The sequence below is a fragment of the Scyliorhinus canicula genome, chromosome 12 (assembly GCF_902713615.1).
Source record: "Scyliorhinus canicula chromosome 12, sScyCan1.1, whole genome shotgun sequence".
NCBI lineage: Eukaryota > Metazoa > Chordata > Chondrichthyes > Carcharhiniformes > Scyliorhinidae > Scyliorhinus > Scyliorhinus canicula.
The window spans coordinates 122,282,319-122,299,316 of NC_052157.1; the positions used below are offsets into that span (position 1 = coordinate 122,282,319).

At 42.8% G+C, this 16,998-nt stretch overlaps 1 protein-coding gene across 1 annotated transcript; it reads left to right on the top strand.

The window, feature by feature from the left end:
* The first annotated feature begins 1,577 nt into the window (after positions 1-1,577).
* Positions 1,578-16,670, top strand: supt4h1 (SPT4 homolog, DSIF elongation factor subunit). The gene is made up of 5 exons (XM_038813972.1): positions 1,578-1,649; positions 4,169-4,275; positions 11,114-11,169; positions 12,020-12,073; positions 16,266-16,670. Exons 1-5 carry the CDS (start codon positions 1,578-1,580, stop codon positions 16,331-16,333), a joined length of 357 nt encoding a protein of 118 aa, XP_038669900.1. The 3' UTR covers positions 16,334-16,670.
* Positions 16,671-16,998: the final 328 nt, after the last annotated feature.

Consider the following 16,998-nt stretch of genomic DNA (forward strand, 5'->3'; position numbering starts at 1 on the left):
CCTCCATAATTGAGGATGGGGATATTTATGGAGCCTCCTCCTCTAGTGAGTTGTTTAATTGTTCACCAGCATTCACAACAGATTGTGGCAGGACTACAGAGCTTAGATCTGATCAGTTGGTGTGGGATCTGTCCATAATTTACTGTTTATGTTGTTTAGCATGCAAGTAGTCATGTGCTGTAGCTTCATAGGTTGACACCTTATTCTTCTGTATGCCTTGTTCTGCTTCTGGCATGCCTTCATTGAACCAGGATTGATCCCCTGGCTTGGTGGTAATGGTAGAGTGGGGGAATATGCCAGGCCATGTGGTTACAGATTGTAGCTGAGTACAATTCTGTTGATGGCCCACCGTGCTTCATGGATGTCCAGTCTTGAGTTATTAGATTTGTTCTGAATCTATCCATTTAGCACAATGGTGGTGCAAAACAACACGATGGAGGATATCTTCAATATGGGACTTCGTCAACATAAGGACTATGCAGTGGTCACTCTTACCGATACTGCAGCAGGTAGGTTGGTGAGGTGAGGTCTAGTATGTTTTTCCCTCTTGTTGATTCCCTCACCACCTGTCGCAAACTCATTTAGGACTCGATCAGCTCAGTCAATAGTGGGGCTACCTAACTACTCTAGGTGATGGACATTGAACTCCCCCACCCAGAGTACATTATGTTCCCTTGCCATCCTCCATCCTTCCTCCATGTGGTTTTCCACATATATGCGTATTAATTCATTAGCTGACAGTGGACAGTATGTGGTAATCAGCAGGAGGTTTTTTGCATATGTTTGACCTGAAGCTGATTTGGAGATGGCTTAAAAGAGGGGCTGCAAGGGAGATAGGATTAAATTACATGGAAAAAGGTTTGGAAGGATGAGGGGGAGGGCATGAAGGTGAACTGCATTCAAGGCAGGATATGGGAGGGGCCAGCATGTGCAGGGGGAACCACATGGTAGCTGGGGAGACAGCATGTGAAAGGAAGGCAGCATTGGGAGAGTACCACAAGCTGGTATGATAACATGGTCGGGAGGATTGCTTGGGAAGTATGAAAATAAGGGATGGGATGGTATTGGAAGGATGGAATTGGAGATTTCATAGGAAGGAGTGGGATGGGAATGATACCAGAGAAATGGGATGGGCGTGCATGTGAGGGTTGCATGGGAAGCATGGAATAGAATGAGATAGGGATTTAAATAAGTATTGTTGCAATAATGATACACATTTCATTGCAATTATTTTGCGGATCTCTGTTGGTATATACAGTATTTAGTACATTTACTTCATGTTTTAAACCTTAAGGAAGGTCTACAATGAATCGAGGAAATCGATGTATAAACAAGAGGTGAAAATTGAAAGTGGTTGTAATGTATGTGGTCTTTCTGATTAGAAATGCTATTCCTGACGTTATCGCCATGTGGATGTATTGTGAAGCTGACTCAACAGCCAATGCCAGCACAGCGCCATTCTTTACATAACGGCCAGCTCCGGGATTACACTCCCAGCACACCAAATCTACGGAAGTGACGCTTATTTCCTGTGGAGCCGGAAGTTTTGCTTCTGGGAGGAACTTTCCATATTAATCATGGCAGCATTGGAGACGGTTCCAAAGGATTTACGGCATCTGCGAGCTTGTTTGTTGTGCTCGTTGGTCAAGGTAAGACTACATAGTGGATGTCTCCCGGCACTTTCCAACGATCTTGTGCTTGCTGCTGTTCTGATCGAGCCGGGCTTGAATTTGCGGCGTTCAGTAAGGACCGATGTTGGATTTGTTTGGTTTTTAGCCTCTGTGTCGAGATTTTCGATTGCGAGTTGCATGGAGCTATTTATAACCTCTCCCCGACTCATAGTAAAATAAAACTGTTCACTATTTTCTTAATAGTGATTTCCAAATATGAATTATTGCTGAAATATTTACTGTAGTGAAATCGAATAGCAAACACTGATGGAGTTTTGGCAGCATCTTAATGACCATAATATATGGTTACTATTTTCCCAGACTCTTCCCCAGAACCTCTGCTTCTACAACACTTGTTCATTCTTTGTTATCCACACTTTTTTAACTACTTCTTTTGTAATTTTGAAACAATTGATGCAACAATTGATAGAGGGTACTGTAGCACAGTGGTTAGCATAGTTGCTTCACAGCTCCAGGGTCCCAGGTTCGATTCCCGGCTTGGGTCACTGTCTGTGTGGAGTCTGCATGTTTTCCCCGTGTCTGTGTGGATTTCCTCCGGCTGCCGTCTGGTTTCCTCCCACAGTCCAAAGATGTGCAGGTTAGGTGGATTGGTCATGCTAAATTGTCCTTGGGGTGTCCAAAAAGGTTGGGTGGGGTTACTGGTTTATGGGTATAGGGTGGGAGTGTAGGCTTAGGTAGGGTGCTCTTTCCAAAGGGCTGGTGCAGACTCAATGGGCTGAATGGCCTCCTTCTGCACTATAAATTCTATGATTTTATACCTAACAATTTCAGCTCCAGTAACAATATGCAAATAAAAATAATCTTGAATAAATTCATGACACCAAGCCCATTCTTCAAAGTAATAATTTTTCACTTAATGTTGGAATCAAATTTTGCAGCACTCTGAAAACTTACAACCAATGGCCTCATATTTATGCTATGTATGAAAAGTAGTTGCAATGGAATTGCAGTGGATGTGAGCTTGTCATGATTTCAATTGTAGTTATATCCAACCCTCCAATTTTATTCATTTTTTAAAAATGTATTTTATTACAGACATGTGTCAAAACAGGTTACAACCCATAAACACTCCAGGAAACATACTTCCCAGCAATCAACTATACAGTCTATAAAATGTTTCCCCCTTTTTCACCCCCCCCTCCCCCCCTCACGACAAACAGCCCCTCAAACACAGTCACAAAATTTCCCCACCTTTTCTCAAACCCCTCTGGAGAGCCCCTTAACTCATACTTTATCTTCTCCAACCGCAGGAAGTCGTACAGGTCATCCAACCGAGCTGCTACCTCCGGTGGCGATGCGACCGATCCTCTACTTCGCCGCCGTGCAGTCAGAGAGGCGAAGGCCACAACATCTGCCTTCCTCCTCTCCATGAGCTCAGGCTTCTCTGAAACCCCAAATATCAGCACCAAAGGGTCCGGGACCACCACCTCCTCCACTACCCTGGCTAAGACCGCAAACACTCCTGCCCAGAATCTTACCAATTTTTTGCAACTCCAAAACATGTGCGCATGATTCGCTGGCCCCTGCCCATACCCCTCGCACTCATCTGCTACCCCCTGAAAGAACGCACTCATTATCGCCCGAGTCATATGCACCTTGTGCACCACCTTAAACTGTATCCCCCCCCCGGCTCAAACCCATGATTCTTGCACAGCGGCATTAGCACCGACATCTCTTCCACCCGAAAATGCCTCCTCAGCTGATTCCATATCTTCACTGTGGACTGCACCACCGGGCTCCCTGAATATCTACTCAGAGTCATTGGCAACGCTGCCGTCACCATAGCCCTCAAACTAGACCCCTTACAAGATTCCTCCTCCATCCTAACCCACTCCATCCCTTCTCCTTTCCACCATCGCTGCACCTTCTCCACATTCGCCGCCCAGTAATAATGAAGCAGGTTCGGCAACGCCAACCCCCTTCTGCCTCTGTAGCAGGGGGTCCTCCCGACCCTCGGCGCTTTCCCCACCCAAACAAAGTCCGAAATAATCATGTCCAATTTTCGAAAGAGGACCTTTTGTATAAAGATCGGGAGAGTCTGAAAAATAAACAAGAACCTCGGCAGAAGATTCATTTACACCACTTGGACCAACCCTACCAACGTCAAGTGCAGTGTATCCCACCTCTTAACATCATCCCTGGCCTCCTGCACCAGCTTCGTTAAGTTCCCCTTATGGAGCCCCGTCCATTCCCTGAATCCCCGAATACCTAAACCTATCCTTTGCTACCGTAAATGGCATCCCCCTCTAAATTTGCCCGCCGTCCCAGCTCTAATTTTATTCATAGTTGTCAATTGTTAATTTTAGTAACAATATCAACTTTTTTCAGTCTCCATTTGCATTGGTGGTGTGAAATCAGCCATTTTACAGCTGAAAATAATTGGGATCTTCCTGAATGTAATTTCACATGTTTGACAGAGCGATTTTAAATTTCAAGCCTGACTGAGAAACCTGTTTGTCTTTTTATCTCCCCTGTAGACTATAGATCAGTTTGAGTATGATGGTTGTGACAACTGTGATTCCTATCTGCAAATGAAGGGGAATCGGGAGATGGTGTATGACTGCACCAGTTCTTCTTTCGATGGGTAAGTTGATTTGTAATTATATCTCAGAACAAAACAAGGGTTCATTGTGCTGTTAGTTGCTTCTATTTAATATTTTGGGGTGGAATTTCTTGCTTTTAAAAAAATTTGAGGCACTTAAGATGCCTCTTTCTAATCAGCTCTTATGCTTGCATTAATTAAAGGGGTTTTCTACATTTTTAAAGATGGTAACACACATTTGTATTCCAGTTAATAAAGCATATGGGATCCTGGGCTTTATACATAGAAGCTCAGAAGACAAATGCCAGACAGTTAAAATATTAGTTTGGCCCCAGCTCGAGAATTACGTTCAAATTCTGGGCACCAAATTTACAAAGCATATATAGGCTTTGGGTAGGGTACAGAATGTTTTCCCTGTTGGGGAGTCTAAGACTAGGGCTCACAGTCTGAGAATAAGTAGTCAGCTGTTTAGGACTGAGATTAGGAGAAACTTTTACACACAACCGCTATGGATATTTGGCATTCTGTACTCCAGAGGGCTGTGGATGTTCAGTCACAGAGGTTTACAGCATTAAAACAGGCCCTTCAGCCAAACTTGTCCATGCCGCCCAGTTTTTACCACTAAGCTAGTTCCGATTGTCGACATTTGGCCCATAACCCTCTATATCCAGCTATCCCATATAACTGTCTAAATGCCTTTTAAAAGACAAAATTGTACCCGTCTCTACTACTGCCTCTGGCTGCTCGTTCCAGACCCTCACGACCCTCTGCGTGAAACAATTGCCCCCCTGGACCCTTTTGTATCTCTCCCCTTTCACCTTAAACCTATGCCCTCTAGTTTTAGACTCGCCTACCTTTGGGAAAGATGTTGACCATCTACCTTTTCTATGCCCCTCGTTATTTTATAGACCTCAAAAAGAACTCCCCTAAGCCTCCTATGCTCCAGGGAATAAAGTTCCAATCTATCCAGCCTCTCCTTATAACTCAAACCATCAAGTCCCTGTAGCATTCTAGTAAATTTCTTCTGCACTCTTTCTAGTTTAATAATATCCTTTCTATAATAGAGTGACCAGAACTGTGCACAGTTCCAAGTGTGGCCTTACTAATGTCTTGTACAACTTCAGCAAGACGTCCCAACTCCTGTATTCAATGTTCTGACCAATGACACCAAGCATGCCGAATGCCTTCTTCACCACCCTGTCCACCTGTGACTCCACTTTCAAGGAGCTATGAACCTGTGCTCCTAGATCTTTGTTCTATAACTCTCCCCAACACCCTACTTGCCCCGATTCGATCTACCAAACTGCATCACCTCACATTTATCTAAATTTAACTCCATCTGCCATTTATCGGCCCACTGGCCCAATTGATCAAGATCTTGTTGCAATCCTAGATAACCTTCTTCACTGCCCACTTTGCCACCAACCTTGGTGTCATCTGCAAACTTATTAACCTGCATCCTAAATTCTCCTCCAAATCATTAATATAAATAACAAATATAGTGGACCCAGCACTGACCCCTGAGGTACAACGCTGGTCACAGGCCTCCAGTTTGAAAAACAACCCTCTACAACCACCCTTTGTCTTCTGTTGTCAAGCCAATTTTGTATCCAATTGCCTACCTCACCCTGGATCCCGTGAGATTTAACCTTATGCAGCAAACTACCATGTGGTATCTTGTCAAAGGCCTTTCTAAAGTCCATGGAGACAATGTTGACTGTACTGCCCTCATCTACCTTCTCGGTTACCCCTTCAAAAAATGCAATCAAATTTGTGAGACATGATTTTCCACTCACAAAGCCATGATGACTGTCCCGAATCAGTCCTCGCCTCTCTAAATACCTGTAGATCCTGCCTCTCGGAGTACCTTCTAACAACTTACCCACCACAGATGATAGGCTCACTGGTCTGTAGTTCCCAGGCTTTTCCATGAGGCCCTTCTTCATCAAAGGCAGAACATTTGCTACCCTCCAATCTTCAGGCACCTTACCTGTGGCTGTTGACAATTCAAGTATCTCTGCTAGGGGACCCGTAATTTCCTTCCTAGCCTCCCACAACGTTCTGGGATACATTTCATCAGGTCCTGGGGATTTATCTACCTTGATGCGTTTTTAGACTTCCAGCACCTCCTCTGTAATATGTACACTCCTCAAGACATCACTATTTATTTCCCCAAGTTCCCTAACATCCATGCCTTTCTCAACAGTAAATGCTGATGAGAATTATTCATTTAGGATCTTACCCATCTCTTGTAGATGACCTTGTAAATCTCTCCCTCATTACTCTTTTGCCCTTTATGTATTTGTAGAAGCCCTTTGGATTCTCCTTTGCCTTATCTGCCAAAGCAATCACATGTTCCCTTTTTGCCCTCCTGATTTCTCTCTTTACTCTGCTCTGACAACCTCTATACTCTTCAAGGGATCCACTTGATCCCAGTTGCCTATGCATGTAATATGCCTCCTTCTTTTTGACCAGGGTCTCAATATCCCGAGTCATCCAGGGTTCCCTACTTCTAATAGCCTTGCCCTTCACTCTAAAAGGAAGATGCTTAGCCGGAACCTTGATTAACACACTTTTGAAAGCCTCCCACTTATCCAGCCGTCCCTTTGCCTGCCAACAGACTCTCCCAATCAACTTTTGAAAGTTCCTGTCTAATACCATCATTGAATGTATTCAAATCAGAAATTGAGAAGTGTTTGGAGATGATGGAATTTAATATTTGTGGGGGTAGTGTGGGGTGGCATAAGGTAGAAGATTGGATTGGATTGGATTTGTTTATTGTCACGTGTACCGAGGTACAGTGCAAAGTATTTTTCTTCAAGCAGCTCAACAGATCATTCAGTACATGGAAGAAAAGGGAATTAAACAAAATTCAAGAAAATACATGAGAATACATAATAGGGCAACACAAGATATAAAATGTAACTACATAAGCATTGGCATCGGATGAAGCATACAGGGTGTAGTGTTAATGAGATCAGTCAAGAAGAGGGTCATTTAGGAGTCTGGTGACAGTGGGGAAGAAGCTGTTTTTGAGTCTATTCGTGCATGTTCTCATATTTCTGTATCTCCTGCCCGATGGAAGAAGTTGGAAAAGTGAGTAAGCCGGGTGGGAGGGATCCTTGATTATGCTGCCCGCTTTCCCCCGGCAGCGGGAGGTGTAGATGGAGTCCATGGATGAGAGGCAGGTTCGTGTGATGGACTGGGCGGTATTCACGACTCTCTGAAGTTCCTTGCGGTCCTGGGCCGAGCAGTTGCCATACCAGGCTGTGATGCAGCCCGATAGGATGCTTTCTATAGTGCATCTGTAAAAGCTGGTAAGGGTTAATGGGGACATGCCGAATTTCCTTAGTTTCCTGAGAAAGTATAAGCGCTATTGTGCTTTCTTGGTGATAGTGTCGACGTGAGTGGACCAGGACAGATTTTTGGTGATGTGCACCCCTAGGAATTTGAAACTGCTAACCGTCTCCACCTCGGCCCCGTTGATGCTGACAGGGGTGTGTACAGTACTTTGCTTCCTGAAGTCGATGACCAGCTCTTTAGTTTTGCTGGCATTGAGGGAGAGATTGTTGTCGCTACACCACTCCACTAGGTTCTCTATCTCCCTCCTGTATTCTGACTCGTCGTTATTCGAGATCCGGCCCACTATGGTTGTATTGTCAGCAAATTTGTAGATGGAGTTGGAACCAAGTTTTGCCACGCAGTCGTGTGTGTCCAGGGAGTAGAGTAGGGGGCTAAGTATGCAGCCTTGCAGGGCACCGGTATTGAGGACTATTGTGGAGGAAGAGTTGGTGTTCATTCTTACTGATTGTGGTCTGTTGGTCAGAAAGTCAAGGAATCAGTTGCAGAGTGGAGAGCCAAGTCCTAGGTTTTGGAGCTTTGATATGAGCTTGGCTGAGATTATGGTGTTGAAGGCGGAGCTGTAGTCAATAAATAGGAGTCTGATGTAGGAGTCTTTGTTTTCGAGATGCTCTAGGGATGAGTGTAGGGCCAGGGAAATGGCGTCTGATGTGGACCGGTTGTGACGGTATGCGAATTGAAGTGGGTCAAGGCGTTCCGGGAGTATGGAGTTGATGCGCTTCATGATCAGCCTCTCGAAGCACTTCATTACAACTGACGTCAGGGCCACCGGGCGGTAGTCATTGAGGCATGTTGCCTGGTTCTTCTTTGATGGTGGTCTTCTTGAAGCAGGTGGGGACCTCGGAGTGGAGTAGGGATAGATTAAAGATGTCTGTGAATACCTCTGCCAGCTGGTATGCGCAGGCTCTGAGTGCACGACCAGGGATCCCGTCCGGGCCCGTCGCCTTCCGTGGGTTCGCTTTCAGGAAGGCCGATCTGACTTCGGAAACTGTGATGGTGGGTATGGGTGAATTATCGGCTGCTGGGGCACTCGACAGCGGATTGTTGGTTACCTGCTCAAACCGAGCATAGAATGCATTCAGACCAACCATGAATGGCGGAACTTGCCCGAAGGGTCAAATGGACTACTTTATTTTATTATATTCTTAAGAGATTTTCTAGAATTGTTCCAGGGATGAGGTATTGCAGTTAGATGGAAATACTTAATAATAATCTTTATTATTGTCACAAGTAGGCTTACATTAACACTGCAGTGAAGTTACTGTGAAAATCCCCTAGTTGCCACACTCCAGTGCCTATTCGGGTACACTGAGGGAGAATTCAGATGTCCAATCACCTAACAAGCATGTCTTTCGGGAGTTGTGGGAGGAATCCGGAGGAAACCCACGCAGACACAGGGAGAACATGCAGACTCCACACAGACAGTGACCCAAGCTGGGAACTGAACCCGGGTCCCTGGCGCTGTTGAGCAATAGTGCTAACTACTGACCTACCGTGCCATCCATGAGAACCTAAGCTTGAGAAGCTTAGGTTGGTCTTTAGAACAGAGAAGGCTGGGATATTAGATTAATTATTTAAAACCATGAAGGGTTTTTAATGGTGTAAATGAAGAAAAACAATTTCCAATGTGTTGTAAGGGCAGCACGGTGGCGCAGTGGTTAGCACTGCTGCCTCACGGTGTCAATGTCCCAGGTTCGATCCCGGCCCTTGGTCACGGTCCGTGTGGAGTTTGCACATTCTCCGTGTGTTTGCATGGGTTTCGCCCTACAACCCAAAGATGTGCCGGGTAGGTGAATTGGCCATGCTAAATTGGCCCTTAATTGGAAATCATGAATTGGATCATTTGTTTTAAAATTTCCAATGTGTCAAAACCTGCAGACAGATTTAAATTAAAGGAGTTGGGGAGTGGGATGAATGGGATTACTCTTCAAAAAAAATGGTGCAAACCAATGACTCTGCTGAGCTGTGCAAATACATGGCTGCCCAGCATCCTGAAAGTTATTGTGCCGGCCCTGCAATGGAATAAATATGGTGCAAAAAAAAATTAAAAGGAACCGTGCACCGAAGAAAACAGCCTCTGCATAACAACTTCATTTTAACGGGAAACATTGGTCCAGGCCCGCACAATTTTGTGATCCACTTGAGTTTTGGAGGTGGGTGGGAGAACTGGAGTGTTTCCTTTGCAAAAAGCAGGAATAATTCTTTCATCGTTCCTGAACTGCTCAGGAGCTACTGACCTTTTTTAAACAAAGAAAGCACACTGCATTCTGAAATTGAGATTTGCAGTCTCATCTCAATTGAGTTGCTACAGGAAGATCTCTACAATTGATATCAGTGGAGTACCTTGGGTATGTATTTTTGCCGGTAACTGAAAATAAATTTGTCTTAGAAGGGCAATAAAATGGAAGGGGGTTTTTTTTTTGCCTAAGGATACATTGAAAATGAAAATTGGACTACTGATTGATATTTCATTATAAATCAGTATGTCTCTTTTTTTTCTAATTTAAATAAACCATGTGCTCTTTTTACCTCTTAGAAATAGTGTAGGGAAAGGTAATATGTGTCTTGAGAAATGGTGCAGGAGAGAGGGCTTCAGATTTCTGGGGCATTGGATCCAATTATGGGGTTCAGATGTCTGCACCTACAATTGTTCTGACCTCTTTAGACCAATGTGATTGTACATGGGTGACCTTTCTTGAATTTTTCACCCCCATCTTTGTTTCTTCACGGGCTACTTGTGACATTTTTAGGGTGAATTTGCCCACCTTCCCCATGTATTTGGAACACTGCTTTTATTTATTTCCAATGCTGTTCTTCTGCAGGCGCCAACTTGTGCTATGGTGTGGTGCCACAGGTGTCGTCAGCATAGCCTATTCCAAAGCCTCTTCCTATTAAAAAGTTAATTGCGTCCCAGTGATAGACAAATTACATTTATTTCCATTGCTTCAGTCTCTCAAAGCATTTCTCACAAAAGTATTGCATGGAAGTGCAACTATGATATATAGAAGTCATGAGGTAGTGAGGTAAAAGTTCTAATCTTGGCTGATATTGCCCCTCCCCTGCTCCCTCAACACAGAATGCTGAAGCAGCTAGGTGGTAGTGCGCTAAAAACTAGTGCGGACCAGAAATCAGCTTGGTGCCATTTAATCTCTGTAATGCAAACTACCAAATAATATTGTGTAAATATTTTCTTCACAAAGTAACATTGCATTTCCCTTCCTTTCTTTCCCCCCATCCTGCCCACAAACTACCCAACCCCATACAAATAAAAAATAGGTTATGTTGTACCTGCAGAATGCTACCTATACTTACTTGAAAAACAGACCAGAAATATAAACTTAAAAGATGCTTAATTATCCAATGGCATATTCCTGATTTTTCCACTCCTGACTGTTTGCATATGGTGGGACCGAAGCACACTATTTTTAAAATTGTTTTTAAACTCTTGATGCAGTGGATAATATTGCTTATGGATGTTGTGAAAGATGTAGCTTTTCAAATGGTTATGTTTTTATTTCAGGATTATTGCAATGATGAGCCCTGAAGACAGTTGGGTCTCCAAGTGGCAGCGGATAAGTAAGTTTTTAGAATGTCTTTCTCTATTCCAAGTATTTATTTGGGTCTAACTTTGGGCAGAGGAAAGATAATTTTCTGTGAAGCAGATTGTGCACAATTCCCATAATAATAATCGCTTATTGTCACAAGTAGGCTTCCATGAAGTTACTGTGAAACGCCCCTAGTCACCACATTCCGGCGCCTGTTCGGGGAGGCCGGTACGGGAATAATGTGCCATGGATCATTTTGTGCTGCGTAGGTGTATGAATAATGCTAATTTCTGGTAACTGTAATTATGCTTTCATTAAGCGGTCTTGTCAGTTGAGCATAGTGCGTGCTTTGATGTAGTCACTCCAAACCAATCTAAAAATAAAAGTCCCTCTGAAATCTACCCTCTGCAATATTGTATGCATAAATTGAATAAATGATTTAAAAACAAAATAGTGTGAATTCTGGAAGTCAGAAAGAAGCAGAAATTTCTGGATAAACTAGCAGCTTGGGCAACATCTGTGGAGAAAGAAACAAAGTTACTGTTTCAGGTCTAAGAACTTCGTCGGAATTTACTGAGCAAATATTACCAATGTTACTAAGTGTTCCATATTTATTCTTTAAAGTTCTAACCACACATAGTCAACACTTTGAGCTTCTTTTGTCCTTGCTCTTCCACTTTTCTGTACCCTCATTGATAAATATCTGTTTCACCCTGTAGATAGAAGTCATGCTGCGCAAGGAGAACAGCTGTGTGTGTGTGTGTTAAAGATGCTTCATGTATAATATTCAAGAAGTCTGATAGGGCAGTCCTATGTTTGCCTGAATTGATATATGATGGCCTGTACTTGTTACTTACTAATATTTGCTGCTTGTTTTTCAGGTAACTTCAAGCCAGGTATCTATGCAGTATCAGTGACAGGACGGTTACCTCAAGGTAAGAGTTTAGACAGCTATAAATTTTCACTTCCATGACTTGGACAGTCACAAACAAGAATATCAAATCTATAAAAGTTGGAAAATAGATACAACCTTTAACTATATAATTCCTTGGGTACATTTTTATTCTGAGGGCCAAACATTAACATCGGTGTGTGTAGTTTGCTTCCCTGAGTTGGACCAATGACTGTTTCTGTGCGGTAAAAGCAATGCAATTGCATGTGAATTATTTTTAAAGTGCGTTCTTCTTTCCTAACAACAACTGTTTAATTCTTGCAGATTATAACAAAAATATAGAACGAGTGTCTAAATCAATTTTGTAATGGTTATCCATAATGTTTTGGGACAGTCCTATCTTGTTAACTAATTCTGACACATGCAGTAGACATTCAGCCAAGAAATGGAGACAGGAACAGTGCTCTTCTCTACCTGGCATTCTGTTGTACTTTGAATACCGAGATGAAATCTATGTTTTCAGGGCTCTATCTCAAGAACAGTGTAAAGTGGGGCTGACCGAAAGAGTGTCTCTGCGGTGCATTGCCGTGGATATGAGGACTGACTGATGCAAGGAGACAGGCTGTGCATGCTCAGTTTATGGCATTCTCTTGACATCTGCAGCGAACTTGCCTGTGTGGTGGTATGAATTAATATATGCTCCCTCAGAACCTATTAGAATGAGGGATATGTCTCAGGATGTTCAATTAGATTCTTCCCTAGACGCTGATGAAGTAAGTCAGGTTATTGGACATTATGGAGGTTTTCTATCTAAGGGAGAAGTTTTCCCTTACTCCTCCAACAGAACTGGTAAATTAATATTTAGAGAAACACTTGGGGTAATTCTGGTGCTGGTGGTGGCTGAGGATACAATTTGTATTCCAGATGCTTGGATGAAAGAAAAAGTATTAATGAGGGTACTCCTGGGATTCGTGAACATATTCCCTTATGCAAAGTTAATTTACAAAGTGACTTAACAGAAAGAACTGCTACTGCAGGAACTGTTCTTAGTTTACTTCTGGAGGGATCATTTTTATACTGGATAATTATTTGGCCAGTGCAGACTGAAACAAGGTGACAACTGAATTGCTCCGTCATGCTGAATTTGCCAAGCTCCTAAAATTGTTATGGTCAAACTCCAGAAGCTTGTTGTCAATAAGAGCTATTGAAGGGAATTCTGACCACTGTGGAGAACCAAATTTCATGTACAAAAGACAAATTAGAAAATGAAAATCAAAGACTGTTGAGAGCACTTGTGTTAATCACAGAAAGTAAACACTTGAATGAGGATTTGAAAATCTAAATCAAAAATTTGTGGAAACCAATTCAACGCAATTGCAAACCAATTGCAACTGTGGGCAGCACGGTAGCATGGTGGTTAGCATAAATGCTTCACAGCTCCAGGGTCCCAGGTTCGATTCCCGGCTGGGTCACTGTCTGTGCGGAGTCTGCACGTCCTCCCCGTGTGTGCGTGGGTTTCCTCCGGGTGCTCCGGTTTCCTCCCACAGTCCAAAGATGTGCGTGTTAGGTGGATTGGCCATGCTAAATTGCCCGTAGTGTCCTAAAAAGTAAGGTTGGGGGGGGCTGTTGGGTTACGGGTATAGGGTGGATATGTGGGTTTGAGTAGGGTGATTATTGCTCGGCACAACATCGAGGGCCGAAGGGCCTGTTCTGTGCTGTACTGTTCTATGTTCTATGTTCTAACGCCATTAGATCTTCAGTTAAAACTTGATGAACCTCCAAGTATCAGAAGTCTTTAAGTATCCGGAAAAATCCCTTGACCAGGAAAAAGAATTGCTAAAAGATCAGAACAGTTGGTTGAATGCAGAATTAACTAAGACTGAACAACTATTAAAACTTTGTCATGAAAAGAATAATGAAATTCTTTTAACTCCAATGCAATCTGGTGAGAAAAAGGGATGAGATGCGTGGAATGGAAGTGCAGATCCAGAATTTTGGATTTGTTTATTGTCACAAATGACACAAGTGAAAAGTATTTTTCTGCGAGCAGCTCAAACAGATCATTTAGTACATGAAAAGAAAATACATAATAGGGCAACACAAGGTACACAATGCAAATGCATCGGGTGAAGCATACAGGAGTGTAGTATTAATCAGGTCAGTCCATAAGGGGGTCGTTTAGGAGTCTGGAAACAGCAGGGAATAAGATGTTTTTGAATCTGTTCGTGCGTGTTCTCAGCCTTTTGTATCTTCTGCCCGATAGAAGAAGTTTCAAGAATGAGTAAGCCGGGAGGGGGGGGGGGGTCTTTGATTATGCTGCCCGCTTTCCCCAGGCAGCAGGAAGTATAAACAGAGTCAATGGATGGGAGGGAGGCGGGTTTGTGTGATGGATTGTGTTCACGATTCTCTGAAGTTTCTTGCGGTCTTGGGCCGAGCAGTTGCCATACCAGGCTGTGATGCAGCCAGATAGGATGCTTTCTGTGGTGCATCTGTAAAAGTTGATAAGAGTCAGTGTGGACATGCCGAATTTCCTGAGGAAGTAAATACGCTGTTGGTGATTTCTTGGTGGTAGTGTTGATGAGGGTGGGCCAGGACAGAGTTTTGGTGATATGCACATCTAAATTTATAACCAGCTCAGCAGAATTTTGAGAAACTGATTGAGGATTTAATGAGTAAGCTGAGAGAGTCTAAGGAGCAGTCAGCAACTATGGCAGAAAAATTTGTAAATGAACTGAATGCGCATGTGAAGTTGTCGAACTTGTATACGGATTCTGTAGATGACTCTGAAACAAAGGCAACTGAACTCACTAGATCAGTTGCTGACCTGAATTAAAGGGTTATAAACTTAGTACAAAAAAGAGTAAACAAATATTTGAATGAAATTATGAAGAGGTGAAGATTCTCCTTTTTAAGCTTCAGTGGGAGGAATATGAACATGCACAGAATGCTTGGCTAAACCAGATGATGAATAAAGGAGCGAAACACCATTACAGGTTTACTCAAATGGCATTGACCAAAACACTGAAATGACAAGTCTTGTTCTGAAGGAAGTGATTGAGGAAGATGATTTTAAAGCAGGTTGTCAATCAGAGAGTTAAGTTTTCTTTAAAAAACTTAGACCAATAAAAGGCATGTTTCCACCAACCGAGGAGAAAAATAAGAACCCCCCCATGCTCTTCTGCATTAGTGTTGGGGAAACCTGTGCGAAAGCCATTTGAGATGAGAAATTTCTTCACCCAGAGAGTGGTGAGCCTGTGGAATTTCCTACCACAGAAAGCAGTTGAGGCCAAAGCATTGTATGCAAGAAGGAGTTCCATAGAGCTCTTGGGGCGAATAGGGGTGAGGGGGGATGGTCAGCCATGATAATGAATGGCGGAGCAGGCCCGAAAAGGCCAAATGGCATACTCCTGCTCTTATTTTCTATGTTCATATAGTATGACTAATATGCATCCATATGTGAAGAGTGGAGCCTGCCAGAGAATTGGTTTGTAATTCCACCAGACAGGCTGAAAAAACAAGGCGCAAGATAGAAATACAAGATGTTTGCAAAGAAAGCTTCAAAAGAAATCTTCAATGTACCTTCATTACATTTGGTTGCCCATGAAAAGATTATGGGAAAAACAATGTAATTGTTGATACCCTGACCAGAGTTTGAAGAAATATTGGAGAAAGAGCAGGCTTAGTGTTACGACTTCATCCAGGGGAGATGGGTATGGTGTGCAGTTGGGTCCCCTGACCCCAGAAACAATTCTAAGGGAGACACCGAGGATGCTGAGTGCTGAGGTGAGCTTGAACAACAGCCTGTCTTCGTTTTCTGGGACTTTGTCCTACTTGTGATGTTCAGTATTAGGCTCTCTGGTACTCCTACCCATGCATCATTTCGGTGAATTTCAGAATTGAATTAATTAATTAATTGAATTTAACTTTCACCAGCTGTAGTGGTAAGATTTAAACCCATAACCCCAGAGCATTAACCTGGACCTGTGGATTACTGGACAAGTGAAATTACCACCCTGCCATCATCTTCTCCGTTTATTTGAATCTTGTGGTGCCTTTGGTGCTACGCTATATTTCCATAACTCTACCTGGCTTTGCAAGTCGATCTGAATCTGCTTAAAGACACCATCACCTGGTGTTATATATCCGAGTACATCTGACTCCTTGTTTTGTTGGCAGCCTGATTTGTGAGTTTGTGCATGTTGTTTGCCATTTAGTCTCATCTGTTTGTTTTACAGGTATCGTAAGGGAACTGAAGAGTCGGGGTGTGATCTACAAATCCAGAGATACTGCTATCAAATCTTAATGGCTCCATCATGCCACCAAAATTATTAGTATTGATTCTTTCCAACCAGGATTCACCATTTCATCTGTGTCAGATTCTGTAATGTTATTACTTGTATGTATTTCTGTAATTTAGAATCCAAATGTTACATCTAATATCGGTGAAATGTTGTGCACTCTTCAGAAAAGTAAGTGGAGAGCCCAGCGCTTTATACTTTATTCTGCAAACTTATTTTAAGGCCCGAGACAGAGAAAACAGTTTGTTTACCAAATAGTAGAGCAAATTGTTGCTATTGAAATGAGGAAGAGTCTAGTGTGACTGTTTAGAGTCGATGGCAATAAAAGTTCTGTTGTTTACAGATAGTATCAGTGCCTTATTTAAGGGTCTAAAATCAGAACCAGGAAAATGTCCTGGCTTTTCATTGAATATTTCCATGGGATTACTGATACTTACCTCGGAAGGCAGATGAGACCTTGGCTTAAAATCTCATCTGATTTAAGGAGCAGCAACTGAAGTTGTTATACAGTAGTTGCTTTGTGCACTTTTAGATGCTTTAACATCGCACTTTTGGATGCTTTAATATCTAATTAAATTTAACCCATGTAGGCTATGTACATTTAATCTAAAAGGATAATTAAGTCCCTTCTCTCTTCAGTCATGGAACAAAACCTTGCCAAGCTTCCAAC